Here is a 21,628-nt window from a genome sequence, read left to right on the forward strand (position 1 = left end):
AATATTAAATAATAAAAGGATATATTATAAGTGAAGTAAGATATAAATTCCCATATATCATAACTGGTTTCAGTAATTGCGTGTAAGCCTTAAAGTAAGAAACACACACCATACCACTATCCCCTGATCAGGAGCATAACCTTTGTGTGAAGATGCTTTTCATGCTTTTCTTTCATTATATAAACCCTTCTCACCCCTCCATTTCCACCCTCTCTCTCTCTCTCTCTCTCTCTTCTTAACAGTCACAAATGGAAGCAAAATTGGTTGCGCAGTGCAAGACTCCAACCCTAATTTCACCTCATTGGAAACCAAAAAGCCCTTGTGTAGTTGCAGTGCTGGCAAGGCCTGCTGCTGACGTTTCAGGACAAACAAGAAAAACTAATGTGTACAAAGATTCTTTTTTTGATCACATAGCCATAAATCACATGTCAAAATGCCTTCAAGAGGCAACAGGTTCATCAATTCATACCCTTCAAGGAATTTCTAATATTCTTTCATTTTCTTCTTAGTCTTCTTCTTCATTCTATATATGTACGTGCAGGACTCAAAAACAGTAAGAGTGGGTATGAGAGCCTAGTAGAAGCAGCTACCATGGCTTCACAGAATTTTAGTCCCACTCAACAACCTCAACTTGTCACTCAAGCACTTCATAGAGCCTTCCCCAACCCATTGTTTTTATTGGTCAGCTCTTTATCTTTATCCCTTCTTCAACAAATACAAATTCAAACAAAAATAACTATTTTAACATTAGAATCTCACGTTAATTACACTTAAAGTTCACTTTTTTATTTTTTTTTTCTATAAAAAAAAAGCTTTCATTTTCGTTTTATTTTTCAGCTTTTCAGTTTCATATGTTCCTATTTCTTTACTTTACAACAAAGGGACAGTGTTGTGAATTTATTTTGTGAGATCTAGTCTTTTCCTTCTCACATGGTTGGTGTCTTTCACTGTGACACTTCCCACTTACATTTGCTTGGCATGATGGAACTGAAGAAGAATGAAACAGCGTACATTCGACTACCAAGGACCGTACTTCATTTCACTTCTCCTTCTTCCAATTCCACATTACATCATGTCTATACTAACTATTTACCTAACTCTTCTTTAATCTCTTACACCACTCAAAGATTAATATTTTTATTTTACTAAATTCACAACTATTTGCTTAACTATAAAAGTGTTAACATCTTTTTCAACTCTAGCTCTATCAAATTCTAAGTTTATTTTTATTTCGATTGACTATATATATATATATATAGAATTATAAGCAATGACTAAAAGGTTTTATGCATGAGGAACACAGATAAAGAAAGTGTTACCACCGTCTAAATTCACGAGGACATTGTTTGCCATCTTCACCACTTTGTTCTTTGCATGGCTAGTGGGCCCCTCCGAGGTAAGCAACCAAACACTTAATATATATATATATATATATATATATATATATATATATATATATATATATATATATATATATATATATATATATATATATATATATATATATATATATATATATATATATATATATGATAAGCACTTGTTACAAGCTATATAATTGATCAACATTACATTTTAATTTATAACATATACAACAATACATTTTTGGAGAATAGTAATGCAAAATGTGTTTAATCTCCCACTAAGTATCATAGTTTCATAAATAAAATCTTGTGATATATGGTTTTCTACATTACTTGTTAAAGAAGGCAACAACTAATGTATGAAAAATTGGATTATGTAATAATATAAAAAAATTACATTATCAATATATTTTAGTTAAATTCAGGCTACATTTTAGTTGTGTTAGATTAAAAAAAAGTGAACTTAGATAACTAAACTTTTTTAAGCCTTAAAAACATGATAGTGTAAAATCTGGAAGTGATTATAACCATGCAATATACAGTGTAGTAAAGCAATAATTTCCCAGGTTTTGCATACATAAATAAGCATGCAAGTAACATATCCTTTTATTTTGTATTATAATGTGTATGTTATGTTGGTGAATCTAAAAATCTATTAGTTTCACTATGTGATGTGAAGGTGAGAGAATCGGACATGGACGAGGGGAGAAGAGAAAAAAATGTAGTTCACATAAAAAAGTGCAGGTCAGTTTAGCTTCAATTATCTATTTTGAACTTTTATCTTCTGCCAATAACTCCAATACCAACATAAAATATGTTAAAGAGTCTAATATTACAAGTCTTTTAATGTTAATTATCAATTCCTAGCAAGTTTTTTTATGTTTTTTTTTATATATTACACTAATTTTACTCATGTTATATACTATTACTATTAAACTAAAAAAAGTATATTTTATGATAAAAAATAAACAAAATGCCTTAATAAGAAATAACTTGAGTTTTTTAAAATATATTATTTAAGAGTGAATGTTGAAGTTTTACAATTTAAGAGTGAATATATATGTGCAGATTTTTAGAGGAGGCAAATTGTGTAGGGATGTGTATCAATCTTTGCAAACTACCAACTCAATCATTCATTAAGGATTCTCTGGGTATGTCAGTCAACATGGTCCCTAGTAAGTATCTCAATAACTATATATTTATGATTATATTTAAAGTATGATAACTGTAATATAATACAATGCAACAAGCAAAATTGATAAATTTTCAAGATTAGTTCATAATTATTACTGTGGACCAAGAAGTCAATGATGTTGTGTTGAGACCAAATAGGTCAAATCTAAGTTGAGTTAAGTTGGGCATGGCTCAAGTTAATTAAACTCAAGTTCATATGGATTGTATGGTCCAATTTCATTTTGGGTTGAATGGGTCCAAGTGCATGACAAACTAAGTCGACTCGGGATATGATAAATCTGATTTAACTTGAGTCTATGTTAGGTTAAGTGAATTTGAACCCAAGTCAAGCTAAATAGACCAAAGTTCATATGAAGTCTAAGTCAACAAAGATGTCCAAATCAAACTTGTGTTGGATCGTGATGGTTGAACCTATATTGCGTCAACTCCATTTCAGACTAAATTGGGTTAGGGCCATATAAGGCCAAATCAAGTTGATCAGGTCGAACCTAGGTACGATTGAGTTGGTCTAGACTCATGACAAGTCGAATGAAGCCTAAATAAGGTTAAATTATTTTAAGCTAGGGTACGCCAAGTCAATTAAAGCTTATATTTGATTGAGACGGGTAAAGTTGATGTGATGTTGGGTTGTATGGGGTCGAGCCCCATATTAAGCTTAGTTAGGTTGATCTCATGTCAAGTCAAGTTAAGTCGGGATCTAAGTTAGGTCAAATTAAATGAGTTATAACCGATTTAGATTAGATCAAGTAAAGACAACTAAGATAGATCAGGCCAAGTTAACTCAAGTCGAGTCCAACCTATGATGGTGGGTTAAGCTCACTCAAGTTGTTCCTATGTTAGGTTAAGTTGGGTTGATATAATATTGTTTAAGTTGGTTTGAGTATATGTCGCTCCAAATTGAGTCGGATCAATGTTAGATCAACTCAAGTTGGGCTTAAGTTAGGTAGCCAAAATCATGTGAGGTATATTTCATGTTGACCCAAGTCATGTATGTTTAGGTTGGATTGAACTTAAGTCAAGATAAGTCAACTTGGACCCACACAATTTGGGTTGGGGTCATGCTCAAGTTAGGTTGAACTAGGTTAAATCAGGTTCAAGTCAAACTTGAATTGAGTCAAGTCGAGTTTGAGTCAATATAGGTTGGGCTAGATTGAACTCATCTGAGTTAGGCTAACATAGATCAAGATGGATGAAACTAGATCGATCTCAAGTTAAGTTTGATGTAAACGAATAAAGTTCAAGTTAAATTAGAATGATCAAATTAGGTTAAGTCAGACTGAGTTGAGTATATTTGGTTGAATTTGTATAAAGTTGAATCTAACTGAACACGTGAGATAAATTTAAATCTAATTTATAAAAATTTAATCTAAATTAATGTGATTGATAAACTTAGTTTAATTTGAATTTATAATTAATTAAGAAATTCCAAATTAATTTAGTTTAGTTAAAATAGATGCAGATTTTAGATTAATTTATTTTATTATGTTTTTTATTAGAAAAATATATTAATTTTATATTCAACAAACCCAAGTGGCGTCTCAATAAATAAATAAATAAATAAATATATATATAAATATATATATATATAAATCATCAAAACCGAAACAACAATAAAGGTCGAACCCTTCCCATTTAAGATAACGACATATTTTCCATTTAAGTGGAAAAAAAGCATCACACTTGGCACACATTACAAACTATTGAAACATAGTTTCTATTTGGAACAATCATACAAACATATGCAACATCCAACCCCTATGAGAGTTGCCTTTTTTTTTTACCTGCATCTACGTCAACTTCTTCCATCCTATGTTGCACTTGTTTGTATTTTGTCTTATGTCAAACCATTACCTTCTTTGTCCTGCAGGAGAAAAGATTTCAAACATGTGTATTCTTAAACACCTCCAACATTATAGTATTACACAAATCAATGATAACTTATTTATTGGTAGTCATAACTTTTCCCTGTTCACTATCCCTACACATAACTCTGTAAAACTCCATTTACAATATATAATAGAGATTAATTTAAAAAATACATATTTTGTCTTATATAATGAAATAAAAGCGTGGTTCTTTTAACTATAAAAAGAATATATAAGATCACTGTGTGTTCACTTCATTGTAAACTTTATTAATGAGACACTCACTATGCATATTGATATTGATCAATCAATAATTTAAATTAATTATATTCATTTTAAGGGAAATTATTCCTTGGATGACGTGGGGTGTATTAAATTTTACCATTGCATAAATATTTGATTCTACGACTTTTATGAAAATAAAAATTAAATCTATGGCATTTAAAGAGAAAAAAGTTAATCAAAAATATGAAAATAATTTCAGTTGTGATTGACATTTACTATTTCTTTTATTTTTCCTTATATAACAATCAAATCCAACCAGAATGAAAATGAACGAGTATAGAGTTTTTTTTTTTCGGAATTCTTCTGTATTATTTGAATATTATATTCAAAATCTACAAATTTACGAGAAACTTTTTTTTCTATATGAAAAATTGGAGAGATAAATTATAAGAATATGAATAAAATAAGGTTTAATGTCTCTAGGTCCTTATTTTCGTCCGGAATCTCAAATATGTTTCTTTCTTTTTTGGCGTCTCAATTGGGTCCTTGTTTTTGTAAAATTAAAGCAATTTGGGGCTTTCCGTCAAATTGAGAAGACGCCGTTAAGGAGAATGTTACATGGCATGCTGACAGTATCTTTATAAATGATGTAGCATTAAAAACGTGTGTGAAGTATATTTTTTTAATTTTTGAATTAAAAAATGGAGTGCAAAGAGGGAAAATAAAATTTAAATAAGGGCAAAGTGGTCATCTCATTTCATAGAACACATGGAAAGGTCCAAAAGCACTGCCATCACCAAACATTGCTCCTGGAATGCCATCCTTCATCTTCTCCGGTAACCAAATCACGCTTCCATGGCAGCCACTGTAGAGAGAACTGCAAATTGCAGGAACCGAATCGCGAGTTCGCCCAACATTTTCACCACTGTGAGACAAAATCAGAACCTGCGAAAATTTCCAAATCAAAAACCAGAAAAAAGATGTATGTGAACTGATGCAAAATTGACAAAAAAAAGTTCAATTTACGAAAATTCCCAAATCAACCACCACTGTAAAGCATCTTCACCTGACCACCTCGTCAATGTCGCCGCAGAGACCATGCAAACACACCAGCGCCTCTTCGCGAGCTACTCGCTAGGCCACCACCAATCGTTATTCGATCTCCACTGTCTTCGCAACCTGAAACGCAGAAGAACCAGAAACAGCAGAGGAACCCTAAAACGCAGAAAAAATCCCCAAATTAGTGAACCCTAGTCGCGCAAGCACGATCGAGACTCAGGAGGCGAAACTCAGGAGCGTGATTTCCTTCGTTTTCCACCATCATCGCGAGAGATAATTGGAATCGTGAAGCACCTACAAAAATCAAAACGCAATCACAGGAGAAATTTTTCTCTCGCGCACAGAGATCTCTATGGCAATTGGCAGCAGCACACTTCGCAGCGCAGGCAGAGGAGGCAGAAGCAAGCCTTCCAAATCCCAATTCTGAAAGCCTAATTTGGGTGAGAAAGGGGCTTCCACGTGGCAAGCCCGCATTGGATACTTAATTTAATTTGATTTCCCAACTTTGCCCTTACTTATATTATATTTCCACTCTGTAAACTTCATTTTTTAATTCAAAAATAAAATAAATACAATTGAGACATGTTTTTCATGCCACATCATTTAAAAAGACACTGTCAGCCACGTAACACCCTTCTTAACGGCGTCTTGATTCAATTTTACAAAAATAAGGACCCAATTGAGACGCCGAAAAAGAAAGGGACCTATTTGAGATTTCGCGTCTTGATTCAATTTTACAAAAATAAGGACCCAATTGAGACGCCGAGAAAGAAAGGGACCTATTTGAGATTTCAGACGAAAATAGGGACCTACCAAAACATTAAACCATAAAATAAAAATTAAAAAAGAATGATATTTCCAATTAAAAACACGTTTGAAATGGTATGTTTTTAAGGCCGTGAATTTATTTCTTGGTTTTTAAGGGGGCCGCTAAAAAATGAAAATGAAAGAAGTTCCATAAGTGGGCAACGCATTTAACCTAAAATCTATAAGTAAGTGGGAAAGGCTCATCAATTCAACAAAAGGGTCCCATTCATGTCACTAAGAATGCCACATTGCTAAATTTAAAGGTTCTGTGAATTCCAGAACACAGACGAATGATACATGCACACTCATTTGCATGTTTTTCATTAAGAAATTAGCACCTAATCATGCCACTAAAAATAGTTGTAATTCTAGAAAAAAAGTCGTTGCAAGTGGTTTGATTCTCAGGTCGTTTATGTAATCAAGATTTAGAATAAAGTTTTTCACATAAATACTATTTCTAACTACACTATCATATTATATTTTAAAATGGATCTACCACGTACTTTTCTGTATGTAGAACTCTAAACATAACATCGTATTTCTGATGAGTTCAGTTCACCAAAAGCGTTGAAAAATAGATCATAAGGACAGAATCTGCATTATGCACAAGTCAATTCTGCATAAGCAAATAAGCAACATTCCAACAAGTACATGAATACATGATTGACTAAATCTATTTAATCAACTTATTAAATGAATATATATTCATATTCATACGTAGTGTTTTTGATTGTTACTTGTATCTTTTGATTCACAGATTTTGATGACATGAGTTGCGAGATGATATTTGGCCAGGAACCACCAGAATCAACAGATGATCCTGCACTCAAGCAACCCTGCTATAAACTATGTAACATATTTATATTGAAAGTTCCTATTCTTACATTGATTCACATGACAACTCTTATTAGGAACTAAAAAACTAGCAAAAATTGAAAAATGAACAAAGAAATGTCTCCAAAAGTTAAACCAACTCGTACTGAATTAAGAGGTTAATTAGCAAAGCATTTGATTAAGTGAATAAAACTAAGAGGGTGGTTTAATTAAGAAGCTCAAAATGATTAGAAATGTAAACTGATATTGTTTGTCCATGTATATATATTATTATGCAGGCAAGGCGAAAAAAAACCATGGAACGAATTGCCTCGTTAATGCAGCAGGTGAGAAACGGGTAATAATTTCCAAAAAACTAAACTCTGGTAGTTGAATGAATTTAATCTGTTTCTTATAAGATCATGTTAACTTGTTCATCTGCAATTGCAGCAGTAGAAAAGAGAGAGAGATATGAGTGTACCCATTTGCCACATTTCAGTATGAATTAGTAGGAGCAACTACGCAATGGAAGAATGAAAGTAGATTGATGCATGAAAATTGAGAAGAGCAGAAAAGCTGCTAAATTTGCATTGGTTTTTGATAGTGGGATGATGAGATAAAAATTTTGAAACTGAAGGCTTAGAATATTGTTGTGCATGTATGTGGTGATGATTGAATAGGGAAATGACATGAGAGGTGGCATTTGGTTCATGTGTTCTAAAACGAAACTAGTTTTGATTGTAGGGTTTGAGGTGAGCAAGGAGGGAACAAGGGTGGCCCAGATGAGAAAGCATGAGAGTAATGATCGATGAGTTTTATGTAAGTGGTGCAGTGCACTTTAAGCGAATAACATCTCACACCTGAAGTGGATTTCGTCATTTGAACAGATTGAAGTTGTTAATCGGACATGGTGTGTACAAGTATAGTAGTAAGTGGAGAATCGAATATTTGTGTGCAAGACATATTGCACCTAATGTAATGACAGATAATAAGTGTGTTGGATCAGAGTGATGGAATTGGCATCTATATAATAATCATATACTGTGATGGACCTTTCCATATGCAAAGTGGGAGTACATGACCTAACTCTCTCTCTCACACACACACACAACCCACAAGACAAGACCCTCTAATACTTTCCTAGATTCTCCAACTACTTCAACTGCTACTTTTTCAGCTCACCAATTGCGGTTTTTCATTTCATACAAATTGCAATTTTCATCTTCTTTTTAATTATTTGCCTTTTATTTATATATTTATAGTAATGATTCAATCTTTTATACTTTATTGCAATTTTTATATTTTTTAAAAAAATCATGTCCCTTTCAATAAATAAATATTGTAAATATAGGGATAAAAAAGTTATTATGTCTTATTTTTTTAATAATTTTTTTCTACAGTGTGTATGCATATGTTTAATTTGTGTTTATGTTGATTATGTAATTGGTATATTTTAATTGATTAAATTAGTTTTTAAGTTGAGTTTTCAATTTGTTGAAATTGTTAAGTTAATATAGTTTATTATGAAATTAAATAGGCATTACAAGACTTTTTTTTAAATTATAGATAGATTTTACAATCAATCTATCGATGGATATTTTCTATATGAAATTTGTTTATAAAATTTGTTTGAAAAATTCATTAGCAAATTATATATTATTAAAAGGTATTTCTATTTGTAACTTATTATCATGATTACCAAATTGACATCGTTTGTGAATAAATTATATTTTTTGTCATTGACGAAAATATTCGTAGATATATTATGAATATAATTACTCATAGTTTCATTTTGTCGATAAATCTGTCAAAAAATTGGACGACAAATTTCTCATCCAATCAAATGAAGTTTTTTATATATTGAAGAGAAATAGGTGAGAAGAAGAATAAAAGAAGAGAAAAAAAAAGAAAAAAGGAAGAGGAAGATGTAACACAATGATGACTCGGTGCTTATTTATTGGTGACACGACAATGACTCAGTGGTGACACAAAAGGTGCGTTGATAATATGGTAGTGACATGTAGGTGGAGGATACTGGTGATGGTAGTTGTCTGAGCTAGAGAATGAAGAAGAGGAGGAAGAGGTAGAAGTGAAGAAAGAGGAAGAGAAAAGAGAAGAACAAATAGGAGAAGGGGGATAAAAATGAATTGAAGACAACAATTAAGGAGGAAAGAAGAAAAAAGATGACAAAATAAAACAAAAAAAAGAGAAAAAAGAAGGTTCAATCACATATTTTATGGACGAATATTACCAACAAACACTTATTTAGAAATTTATAGTTTTTTATATTTACCCACAAATGTTTGTATCTGTCCGTAAAATTTATAGATAAATTTATGTAAATTTATGCATTTGTTGATAAATTTATTAATGACTATTTTACTAAAAAAATTGATTTTTTATTGGTAAACATAATTTATCAACAAATTTTATCTATACTCTCGATAATGTGAAGTTACTTTGTAAGAAGAATTAAATTATAAAAATTAAAAAAAGTCAGAAGTGATTTACTAAAATTCTAACTCGCCCACCTCTAACAAAAATAATTACAAAAAAAGTACCTTAACATAACCTCATAACAATTACAATTTAAAAAATAAGTCTTGGTCATATATATATATATATATATATATATATATATATATATATATATATATATATATATATATATATATATATATATATATATATATATATATATATATAAATAATTTGGAGAGGCTCAATCTACGCTCAGATCCGCCCCTACGTATAATGATTATTTCAGCAATTTATAAGTTGATTCCAGTTTTTATTCATAGAAAAATATATTGAAAACAAAAAGTTGTATTTCATTTTTCAAAATTAAGTAAAGTGACCGTTTAACTTACCAATCTACTACGAGCAAATTGGACTCAATTTTTTGAAATCCACTAATAAGTTGGTTATGTTGGAATGACTCATTACATTATCAATCCGCCCTAAACCCCATGTATAGTCCAGTCTATTTCACAAATCTACTTTTTACCAATATTTCAATAAATATTACAAAACTAGGTTGTAATCAAATTAAAAGGGACAAAAATACATGTAGTGAAATTAAAATTTGAATTAATTATGTGATCTTCTTAAAATCTAATGGGCAAAAGAAATAAAAAAAGGAAATAGAAACGCTATTAAAATTGTATTTAACTTTTATTATGCACTTTTTTATTTTCTGATATTAAAAAAAGTTGAAGTATGTTTTTAAAATTTTATATATTTTTTAGTTCTTAATAATTTGAAAGAAAATCTTCCTCTAAAAAAAATACAATCTTCTTATATTTTAACAAAATCATGTTGGATTAAATGGCCTTAGAATTGGAAGAAGATGTTGAATTAAAGTCGTGGTCTTTGTTGTATAATTAGATTAATTCAATCATAATCATTATGTCATATTATTTTTTAAGCAATTAGTTTAAAAGTTTTTATCAACAAAAACACAATTACAAAATCAAGAACATCAATTACTTCTAATTTTTGAGTAATCTTCTTTATCTCCACTAGTAAAAAACTGACTGACCACATCTTTAAATTTACATATGATATATAGGGAACAAACGTAAAAAATTATCAGTAATATACTTGTAATTAATTGTTCACAATTTATATCTAATGCCCTAGTAACAAACCTAAATTTTCAAATTTACATATGATCAGAGTGCAACTTACGTATGGGGTTAGACGGAGGTTTTGAGTTTTCTAAAACCATAAAATAGTGTCTTACTCCTCACTACATTGCGTGCGATAGGTTTTCCTGCATTTCAAACAAAAACTCACACTTAACTATAGCGATGATGAGTGGTGTTTCTCCATTTTACTTCCAATATTGGTTTTCTTGTATTTGCACCAAAAACTCAAAATCCCAAACACACCTAACTACAACAATGATGCAAACCACAATGGTGTTTCAACTCAACTACAACAATGAAGCGAAACACGGTAGTGTTTCTCCATTTCACTACGAAAAGCTTGATTTTTTCCATTTCATTGTTCATTTTCTCTCAACGGTTTGTTCTATTTAATTGCTTTTCACATTAAGGTTAGTTTTGATTGCCATTGTTAGTCCTTTCTCTTAATTGGACATAGGGTAACATGTGGGACAAATAAGTACGCTAAGTCTTATCGGACCTTCTATTTAATTGCTTTACTCTATTTTTATCTTTTCCTGAATGTTGAGTAGTGTATCAATCAAGTTATCACATACATTCTTCTATATATGCATTACATTTATGCAATGTCTAACCTCTAACTTTGACCAATATGAAAGATCAAAGAACAATGATTTTTTTCTTTCAAGGGCTCGTTTCAGATGACTTCTTAGATGCTTTCCTAAATGCATTATGTACTTCATTAAATTTTTCATGAACCGCAACAATGGAGCACGTTTTGGAAGCAAAGAAACATGACATACACAATGCAACCAAAATGCAGTACCCTAAACACAAATGGCGACACAAAATGCATGCTTTAATTAGAAAGACAGTAACAAAACTTAATGAAAAAGAAAAGTAATGAGGGAAGAGAATGAACCTCACATGGTGGAAATAAAGGAAGGACAATAACGAAAATGGGAACATCTTCACAATGAGGGAAATGAAAGAATGATAGTGTTGGTAGGGAGGAGTTCACACAGGTAGAAATGGATAAACATGAGTGTTGACTTCCTAAATGGTGATCTATAGTGACAGGAAAGTGTATGAGTGGAATTATAGTGGCAAGAATGGAGCAACAATGGCGGAGAGTGGCAAAGAAAGAAAACACAGGTGGAATAAGGGAGGAAATTAGTTGAAATGGTGATGAAGCATAGGTCGTTCGAAAATGACTTTGTAGTGACATAAGAATAGTGACAACTTCATAAAAATTTCACCTTAATTTACCTTAGGCAAATTTTTGGCTTAAGTTATTTATAAAATCGAAACAATAATATCCCTATGGTTTCGGTTCTATTAAAAACTGAAGTCTAATACTTGAGAATAAAATAAAAAAATATTAATTTATTGGTAATTTTGAAATGTTTTTCAATTTTGTGGTGTCAAGTTTATAAACCAAGGTCATATCCATTTTCTCATGTGAAATAGTTCAATAATAAGAGTGACAATTTTGAAATTTTAGTCAATTTTATGGTATCAGGTATGGAAAAATCAAAGCCATAGATTTATATAGTCTCGATTTTATGAAAACGAAGATCATATTCCCTTTTTCAGATAAAATACTTAAATAATTATAATGACAAAATTGAAAATTTATTTAATTTTATGGCCTCATGTCTTAAAAATCCGAAGTCATAAAGATATATCATATTGGTTATCTAAAAATCGAGATTATTTATCAGATATATTATTTAAAATAAATAACGAGATTTTTTTAAAATTTTAGCTCATATTTCAGTTTCGATTTTATAATAACTAAATATGAATATGATATCAATTATTTGAGAACTAAAGCCAAATCTTCTCTCTAAGTTAAAATCATTAAAAAATAATGAAAATTTTAAAATAATTTGAAAATTCATGTTCTTTAATTATCGAAACCTAAATAAATATATGGTTTCAATTCAAATTTTTAAAATTTTTAAAATTGTCACCGCTTTTTTATATTCTTCGTTTTTTTTAAATGGAAGCATTTATAAAACAAGTTAAACCGGAAAATATGTAATTTTCAAACTTTTCCAATATCACTAATGGAGGTGGGGAAGAAAGCATGTGGTGAAAAAATAAGTTGGCCCAATAGAGTCTATAGTTTGTTTTTGCAGTGCAGTACACGATAAAGGAAGTATTATTACATGCATATTGTTTATACTACTCCACAATTAACATTTTTTTTTCTAATAACTTATATATTAGATGTTATTTGTCAAAAGAATCTCTTATATTGATTAGACACCAAGACAAAAGAATATTTTAGAAACTGTAAAAAAATTTCACTTTAAAATCATGTATTTTTTTTGTTATAAATGATGATGAAATATGTTTTCAAATTTATGTAAAATTTATAAAATATATTAACTTTTTCTCTAATCTTTTTCAGTTATTCTAACATTTAAATATATTTACAATTAAATGCATAATTAACATTATGTTAAAACAATCACTCACGTAAGTTTTTTGTTTTTTAATTATTATTGAAAAACTTTAAAAAGCATTTTACTTTTATATTCATATATTTCTTTTCTATTATAACTTGAAAACATATTACTTTTTACACATATAATTGTTTTCTATGTTGTTCTTTTCATTCTCTTTTTTCTTTCCTCTTTCTTTTAATTAACTCTTAAACCCGACTCACATGTTAAAGCTTTAACATTTTTCATTTTATAAAAAGGGTGATATGTTTTGACATCACCAAATAAAAAAATAACCACTTTTTTTTTCCTATAAACCATAAGGAAAATAAACTTTGGTCATTCATTATTCCCTTTGTATAATAAAATAATACATTTAATTAATAAAAATAAATATGAAAAATTAAAATAAAATAACATTTTTAGAGTTATTAAATAGAAATATAAAAATGAGAGAATGTCAACAAATCATGGTTCAAACCAAAATTTCAACATTAAAAGCACAATAAAAATAAAATAAAATTTGTCTAATTTTAGTAAAAACAATATAGTTTTTAAATAAATATTAATGTATTGAGACCCTAAACTATTTTATAATTGTAACGTTAATGAGAAAATAATTATAATATAATTTTCCTTGACTTATGATTATAATAAGCTTATAAAAGACGACATGTTTCTCTACTCCTAACTCTGTCTGAGGAGCAGTTAATGTTGTTGATAACTAAGAAGAATATAGTTGTTTGATATTATTTATTGAAGTGTAGGATAAGAGAAATTGATTTAGATTAGGTTGTGAGAGAAGGGAGTGTGAAAAAGTTATAGAAAGAAGGAAGATTAAAAGTAGAAAGGTAAAAAGATATGATGAAAATGGAGCAGTAATTAAGTTAGTTTGATCGTGAATTGTTGTCCGATAATGATGTGACATTGTGTGGGGTGGGTGGGAAGGTAAAATTTGCATTAGAAGAGATAAATGGAGATATGAAAGAGGATGGCTAGAAAAAAGAAAGCAAAGGGGTTTGGTGCTGGGCATTGGGATGTTCATTTATGATTAGGCGAAGAAGGAGACAAAGGCTGAGGAGACAACAGTAGTCACAAGTGATAACAAAGAACGATCCAAGACAAGGAATGGACAGGTTTAATGAGTTCCATGTGCCTCTATCTCTACCACTTCACTTCTTTTTCATACAACCCTACGTGGTTAGGTTTGTGCCCTTTTGAGGCAACAAACACAGCCCCATTGCTTAAAGCTTTTCACTCCCAAAACAAAGTCAAGACCAAGAACCTTAATCCTTGCATTTGGTGGGGGTTGGCCAATTAAGACCAGTGAGATGTGCCAGTGGAATATAAACACCTCTGAATAACACATGGGCCATCACCCTCATTAAAAACAAAGTGAAAGAAAAGGCTATGACCCACTTTCGATTCAAAAAAGTTTCCAAACTCTGCTAGCTGTGGTACTATATGCTGCTGCTGCTGCTGCTTAGATACCTCCCCACTTCTCTCAACCCCACCAACACCAAACCTTAATTAGGTGCATAACATTATGCAAAAAAAAAATAAATGTAAATGTTCTTGATGGAGTCTCTTCGAGTTGTTTTATCATTTGAACATTTGCTGCACAGAAACCATGTAAAGGGCTTATGATTATTATTTGATCATGGTTTGTTGATTACCTATGATTCCTGAGTAGTTGATGGTAAGTTTTTTGTACTGTGTAGAAATTAAGGTCTGATATAATATGATGGACATTTGATGGTCACTGTGAAGGGCTTGCAATGCACATGCTTATTGCAGAAACGTATAGATTCAAAGTTGTACCCGCTATCCATCGCCCTATAATTGAGGAAAGAAAAAAAGAAAAAGAAAAAGAAAAAAAGAAAGGGATGTATAGCAGTGTGAGAGAGTATGAATTATTGGATCTGCAACATGTCCTTGTTGTCATGCTACATTTGAGATCCAACAAGTTACGTTGGATGAAGCGTTACCATCAAGTAGTTAATGTAACCATCCTGTAACTAATTAAGGAACCAACCGATTAAGCGATTGTGGGGCAGTGGTACTTGGTCGCGTTTTCTTAAATGGCCCAACAATTTGATTAATCATCACGTCTTAAGGATGGAAATGGAGTTAGAATAGAGTGATAGGTGAAAACAGCAGCACAGAGAATGTAACATTATTGGTCTGCAGATGTTACATGTATAATTTCATTGATGATGAGGACAAAGTAGTATAAATACCTAACCTAATAACCATGTGATGTGCGATTTCAGTGATGTATATCTCATCTTCTTATAGGGTGCTTCTGATACACGTGGTTGACTTAGCTTTGGAAGACAGGAAGAGTAGAGAGTATTGAAACTGAGACACAGAGGACCCCAGAGTCTTGATACCTCTATATATATATATATATATATATATATATATATATATATATATATATATATCCAGGTTTGTCATGCCATTTCCCAATCGGAAATATGAGCATCAAACCATTTTCATAGAAGTACTGAAACTGGACAAAACACCAACTTATAGGTAGGTTGCTTCTGTGATTTCAAAACCACCCTAATGTCCTTCCAAGCAACAATCTATTTTTCAATTATCGCTATCCTTTGTCAGAAGAAAAAGCAAATGGGGTAGTCACAACGTTCGAACCTGCCGATGCTTTTCTTTTTATAACATTTTTAATATTTTAAAGATTCTTTTTCTTAGTATATTACATAGGGGGAACTTAATGGATTAAACTCACCTTTCGTTCTTGTTCCCATTTCGGATTTAAAATGTGGTGATAGGTTTGTTTGTAACAAAGTTTTCAAAAATAAAACTTAAGGTCCGGTCCAAATGTGCAGCTCAAGGTCCACAGACCGTTTGGCGACCTTGCTTTGCTTTGTAGTTGTAGGACCAAATTAAGGGTAAGAAACGGTTGTCATCATTAATTAGCTTATCGTAAGACAACTTCCCCGATAAGCAAGTCCACATGCATAGGCTCAACAGGTTTTCTCTCTTGCTTCGTTATGTTTGACATCCTTATCCGATATGCTGCGTGTCTATCCTTCAATGTTAAGTGTTCGATGATCAACTACACATGACCGCCCGCACAACATACCATATAATAACATAATAAAAAAACAATCCAACAATTCATTCCAAGGTCAGATTTGCCTAGATTTCAGATTTAAAATTCCTGATTTCGTCATTGACAGTGAGTAAAAGTAAAATCATATAAAACGAAGCTACAAAAGGAAAAAAGATGCAAGCGCGCGAAAAATTTAAACAAAGCGTGCAACTCCTTTGCTTTTTCTTTTTTTTCATGTTTGTGAATGGAATTCAAAAGAGGAGTTTCCTACGAAGCGCGGGTAGCTTGTCGTTGTTACAATGAGGAGAAAACGAAGCGAGTTCTCTAATGGTTTCGCCAACCAGATCTTTGAACACCAGACGTTCAATGTCTAACACCACATCTCCCATCTCCACCGCCCATTCTCCCCACCCCCGCATTTCCTCCGCCATGTCCTTCTTCAACACTCCGCATATAACCTTGAACAAGTCCTCCGATTCCGATTCTTCCCTCTCTCGGATCCTCCGAAACTCCGACCAGATCTTCTGCCTCTGCTCGCCGTACGACACCGCCTTCCACGGCGGCAACTGTTGGTTCCGCTCCAGGATCTCCTGGAGAGTGTCGAAGATCAACCGCCTCTGCAGCGTCGAAGCCTTTGAGGTATCCTTTCCTTTCAGGCATTGCTGCTTCTCCAGTAACAGAAAAATGTCGCTCTCTTCCGGCAAGTAACTGCACGCTCGAAGAATCTCCGATACGTACACGAAATCGCAATCCTCCGACGCTGCCTCCTCGCTACTGCACAGTGCCGCACTCCACATATCATCTTCTGACTCCGCCGCTTGATCTGTAATGTAATTACACCGCATTTGTTATCTTCGTTAACTAACAAACACAATATTAATGAATTTAAAAAAAAATGAAACGGATAAAAGTGTGCACAGTATATGTTAGTGGAATTAAAAAATTAGGAAGATTCTTTGGGACGGTGAGAGTGTTGAAGACGCGAAGTGAGTCAGTCCCTCCCACGTGATAGTACGATTAAAAACAGGCACCGCACCGCACCGCAGTGCAGTTTTGAGGTAAGTGACTGAGCCAACTGAGTGATGCCATGTCAACATCCCTGGGATCAAATGATTGGTCCACATTGGTTGGGATTTTGGGAGAGCGAGAGGACAAACCATCTACTGTTCCCGTACTTGTAGTTGGATACAAACCAAAGCAAAAACAAAACGGGAGCAGCTTCAAAGTAAAAGCCCTTGACTAACGTTAGATATTTTGTTCCATTAAGTTCCCCTAGGGTCTTAGACATTGGACCTCCTACATGATACATGATACATCATGACATGCTCCAACTTTGGATATGCACACACAAATAGTACGTCACAACAAAATCTAATTTCATTCTGTAACCAATTGCAACACAAGCTAAGCTAACCACTTACCTTTGTAATCAATGCAGCGTTTGGTTATAGGGGATGGTGAACACCAGTCGTCCTTGTCAAACGACGAGTCCAGAACCGATACTGGACTCGGTTGCAACTCGTTGGCTGCTGTTATTTCTGCTATGCTGTTCAGCAGCTTATCACACCTATCCAGCAGATCTTTCCCTTCCTTGTACTCTTCCAACCTGTACCTCTGCACCACAGGCACCACACTTCAATCCAATTGCCACCAATCCCACAAACACCACTAATTAATTAATTCATTAACTGATTAAAAAGCTGCTTAATCATATGTACCCAAATTATATGACCCACCAGAAACAACAGTTTCTATTATCACTGCACGCACTCGTTTAGTATTTTACCTCTGTATCGGGATATGAAGAGGTGCTGAAGCTGTTCTCTGAGACTGTGGACGATTCATCCTCTGCCCCACCCAGCATTTTCAACTTAGGCTCCACATTTCTTCTCATCCTAGGCGATCCACATGGCACCTGCTGATTGCCTGCATTCCTTCTTGGGCTCGTCTTGGGAGAATGAACCGGAGAGACAGACACAGACCCCCTTCTTGAATCAACGCACACTTTCCTCTGAGGTTCCACGATTCGATGCTTTCTCCTGTTTGGACTCGAGCTTAGTGCTCTGTTGCTTTGACTCATTGAACCTCGCTCGTTTTGGTCAATCCTCCTGTTCTCGTTCCCAACACGGAGGCTCCGGCGAGGACTGGACCGGAGGAGAGGGGCGGGAGGAGGAGAATCGCTACCGGTCCGGTTCACCGATCGGACAGGTTTCATAACGACAATGGGAGATTGATTGGATTTGCCGTTGGAATGCAAAAGCCCCTTGAGCTGCAAGGCCTCCAGGATGTGTTTGAGAGTGTGGAGATCCTTGGATGGCTCGTTAATCCCTCGCATCCGCAACCTCCTCTCAATCTCCCCGTACACCGAAGCGGTGTGTTTGGGCTCGGGGAAGAAATCCGCCGAGTCGTAGAAACTCTTCTTGGCCCTTTGCCTGGGTGGATCTGCAGCTCTGCCATTGCTCAATCGGGCATCGATGGCAGCATTATTATTCTCGAGGACTACATTGGTGACCTGAACCGCGCTTGGGAAATTGTTTGTGTCCAGAAAACGACACTGTGGCAGTGGCAGAGGCAGAGACAGATCTCTGGACACTCTGGACTCCGAAGCGGATCTCTGCAGCTTTGCTATGGGCCCTGGTCCGGGCTCTGAATCGGGCAGGGGCTCCAGGCCCATAAGCTTGGCAATGACGCTGGTGGAACGACGCTGCTTGTCTCCATCATTCTCCGAGGGGATCTCTCGCGTGTGAAGGTGAAGAGTTCCTTTTGCGTCCACCATGGCTCTGCTGTCAAGAGACAGTCTCGGAGCCTCTCGCGAGAACTTCCAAGAGGAACGCGTGCCTTCCTTGAATTCCAGAACAGGGAGCGCAGGAGAACTCGCCTTGGGTTCGGATTGGACCACCTCCCTAGCCGGCGACTGCATGGAACGAGCCGGCGAGGCAGTAACTTTGTCAGGTTCCGGTGAGGCCTAAAGAAGACAAGAGAAAGAAAGTTAAGTTATTGGCAGCATGAAAGAGAAAGGTGTGGTAGAGAGTGAAAAACATTACCGGAGGTAGACGTTTGGGGGAATAGATGCGTTTTCCAGTGAGTATCTGATGACGGTCAAAGATCTGAAGAAAGCCAGCCATGCACCCCATCTGCTTGTGAATGTGTTTCTCCAGGTTCTGGTCTCGTACTATACCAGTCGTCATTTTTTTCTTTTACTTTGTTCCGTGTTTTTGCTTGGATTCTGGCACTGCTATGTCACTCTCTATAGGTGTGGCTTTGTGTTGATTGCGAAACTTAGTCCATGCTTATTTTTTTTGGCTACCACTCCGACTACTGTCTCCCTACTCATGTTATGAGATGGGATGCCATTTTCATCACACATTCCCTTCCTCGCGCTTTTCTGCTCTATAAAACGGGGAGCCACAATTAAAAGCCAATGAACAGGACATAAGCCTATTTTTGTCCTTCCACTTTATCCCAAATGACTACCGTGTCCTTAGCCTTTTTTCTTCATTCCAACATCTCAATCAAATTATATTATTATCATCCTAAATAATATTATATTTATTATTATTGAATTCAAAAACAAAATTTCAAAAATCCAACAAAATTATTGTAATATTTTTTAATATATCTTATGTATTTCACAGAGAAAATTCTACCATCCACCTTACCTATATATCATTGATTCATCTGCTGTGATTTCCTCTCTGAAAACTTTATAAGCTCCCATCAATCTTCTATATTGTGATAGATGAATCTTATTTATTTACAATAATAAATGTTCCACTTATCCTAAAAGAAACTTTATTAAATGCTTTTAAATGTGAAACAAAACTTAAATAAATGTGTAAAAATTAAGATTCTGTGCATGTTGTAACAAGGATTTCTTAAAAAAAAAATAGTATCTATATTATAAACTTTAATTTTCTGTGTGCATAGTAGGCCATACTTTTTATATTAGTTTCTTCAAAAACCGTTTTTAAATAATATTATACATGAGACGAGTTAATTTTACTTGTTTTTCTTTCATGCTTATTTTATAAATATTTATAAATTCACAATATTAAAATAGAATCAATAATTTTAAACTAGTTTTGGTCTTATGTAAAATAACTTGTTAGGGATAATATATTACAGAAAGAGTTTAAACATAACACAACTCAGGATATTTTTGTGCATTTTTATTTACTTATGTGAAACATATCACATCACTCAATCATAAATATATTAGTTTGTTAGTATTATATTGAAGTTTAGGAAGATTTTGGAAAATAATATTTTATACCTTAAATATAAGAAAAAAAACATTTAGTAAAGTAAGTAAATTCTATCACATCAATACTATCTGCTTGATATGATTGTTTAAAATAATATTATGTTTTAAGTGTGAGCAGAATCTCCAAAAGAAAAGATGTGAAAATAGTTATTTTGACTGTGATGAGTTGATAGTTAATAGTTAAATCTGATTGTATGAATAAGGTAAGCATAAGACAGAAAAGTTTACAGTGGTTTGTTTTTTACAGTTAGATAGTGGAGGAGGGCTTTTACTGCAAAGAAGCAGGTGCAGTGCACCATAGCCACCGTGGGCAATGCTCTCTGCCTGCGTGTCAGGTGCCAACTCCCTTGTTTTTTGCGCCTTTCGACCAAAGACTCTCTTTCAATTCCAACCCTGTCTCCTCTTTCTCTTCCCCATGCTCCCCCAACCACTTCTAACCATTCAATTCAATTCTTCTTTCTCCACACTTAACAAAGCTTCAATATTTCACTATGTCAAGATTAATTTAGTAATTTGATGGAAGCTTTCTAAACCATTTTTCTAGTCTCCATTAAGATGGAAGCATTTTGTTTGTGTGTGTTTATGATCAGTCATGAATAACATTTGTCTATGTTGTCCTCTATCCTTAACAAATGCACATGAACAGAGAGTTAATTAGGTTGGATTTGTCTGCAAATTGTTAGTTGAACCATTTATGTGTTTTTTATTTGAAAAGTTTGACATGATAATGTTCTGTTCTGAACCTAACATCTGGTTATGGTTATGGCAATTGTTCTTGTGTAACCGTTTCTTCTTCTTTCTATATTTTCTTTTTGCTTTCATAAAATTGTTGGTGAAAACTCTTTTCCAAACTTCAAGAAAGAAAAGCGGTGAATG

The 21,628-nt window shown here is 33.3% G+C and overlaps 2 protein-coding genes and 1 long non-coding RNA gene across 4 annotated transcripts; 1 reads left to right on the forward strand and 2 right to left on the reverse strand.

Annotated features, from left to right (window-relative positions):
* Nucleotides 1-248: 248 nt before the first annotated feature.
* Nucleotides 249-7,783, forward strand: LOC128195820 (beta-carotene isomerase D27, chloroplastic-like). The gene is made up of 8 exons (XM_052874505.1): nucleotides 249-453; nucleotides 542-681; nucleotides 1,304-1,396; nucleotides 2,044-2,108; nucleotides 2,433-2,539; nucleotides 7,272-7,364; nucleotides 7,627-7,685; nucleotides 7,778-7,783. The coding sequence occupies exons 1-8, from the start codon at nucleotides 249-251 to the stop codon at nucleotides 7,781-7,783; spliced, it is 768 nt and encodes a 255-aa protein (XP_052730465.1).
* Nucleotides 5,305-6,202, reverse strand: LOC128195966 (uncharacterized). The gene is made up of 3 exons (XR_008247937.1): nucleotides 6,006-6,202; nucleotides 5,715-5,863; nucleotides 5,305-5,593 (listed from the first exon to the last, which is right to left on the reverse strand). It is a non-coding gene; the product is annotated as an uncharacterized LOC128195966 (long non-coding RNA).
* Nucleotides 7,784-16,503: 8,720 nt separating the features above from the next.
* LOC108324035 (protein LONGIFOLIA 2) lies at nucleotides 16,504-19,884 on the reverse strand. 2 transcript variants are annotated; one of them, XM_017556826.2, is made up of 4 exons: nucleotides 19,533-19,881; nucleotides 18,275-19,453; nucleotides 17,910-18,102; nucleotides 16,504-17,311 (listed from the first exon to the last, which is right to left on the reverse strand). In XM_017556826.2, the coding sequence occupies exons 1-4, from the start codon at nucleotides 19,674-19,676 to the stop codon at nucleotides 16,740-16,742; spliced, it is 2,088 nt and encodes a 695-aa protein (XP_017412315.1). In that variant the 5' UTR covers nucleotides 19,677-19,881; the 3' UTR covers nucleotides 16,504-16,739. The 2 variants fall into 2 exon arrangements, with proteins under 2 accessions (XP_017412315.1, XP_052731150.1); XM_052875190.1 differs by lacking the exon at nucleotides 16,504-17,311 and adding an exon at nucleotides 17,323-17,784 and having other exon boundaries at nucleotides 19,533-19,884.
* Between the last annotated feature and the right edge of the window lie 1,744 nt (nucleotides 19,885-21,628).

The sequence above is a fragment of the Vigna angularis genome, chromosome 3 (genome assembly GCF_016808095.1).
Source record: "Vigna angularis cultivar LongXiaoDou No.4 chromosome 3, ASM1680809v1, whole genome shotgun sequence".
Lineage (NCBI taxonomy): Eukaryota > Viridiplantae > Streptophyta > Magnoliopsida > Fabales > Fabaceae > Vigna > Vigna angularis.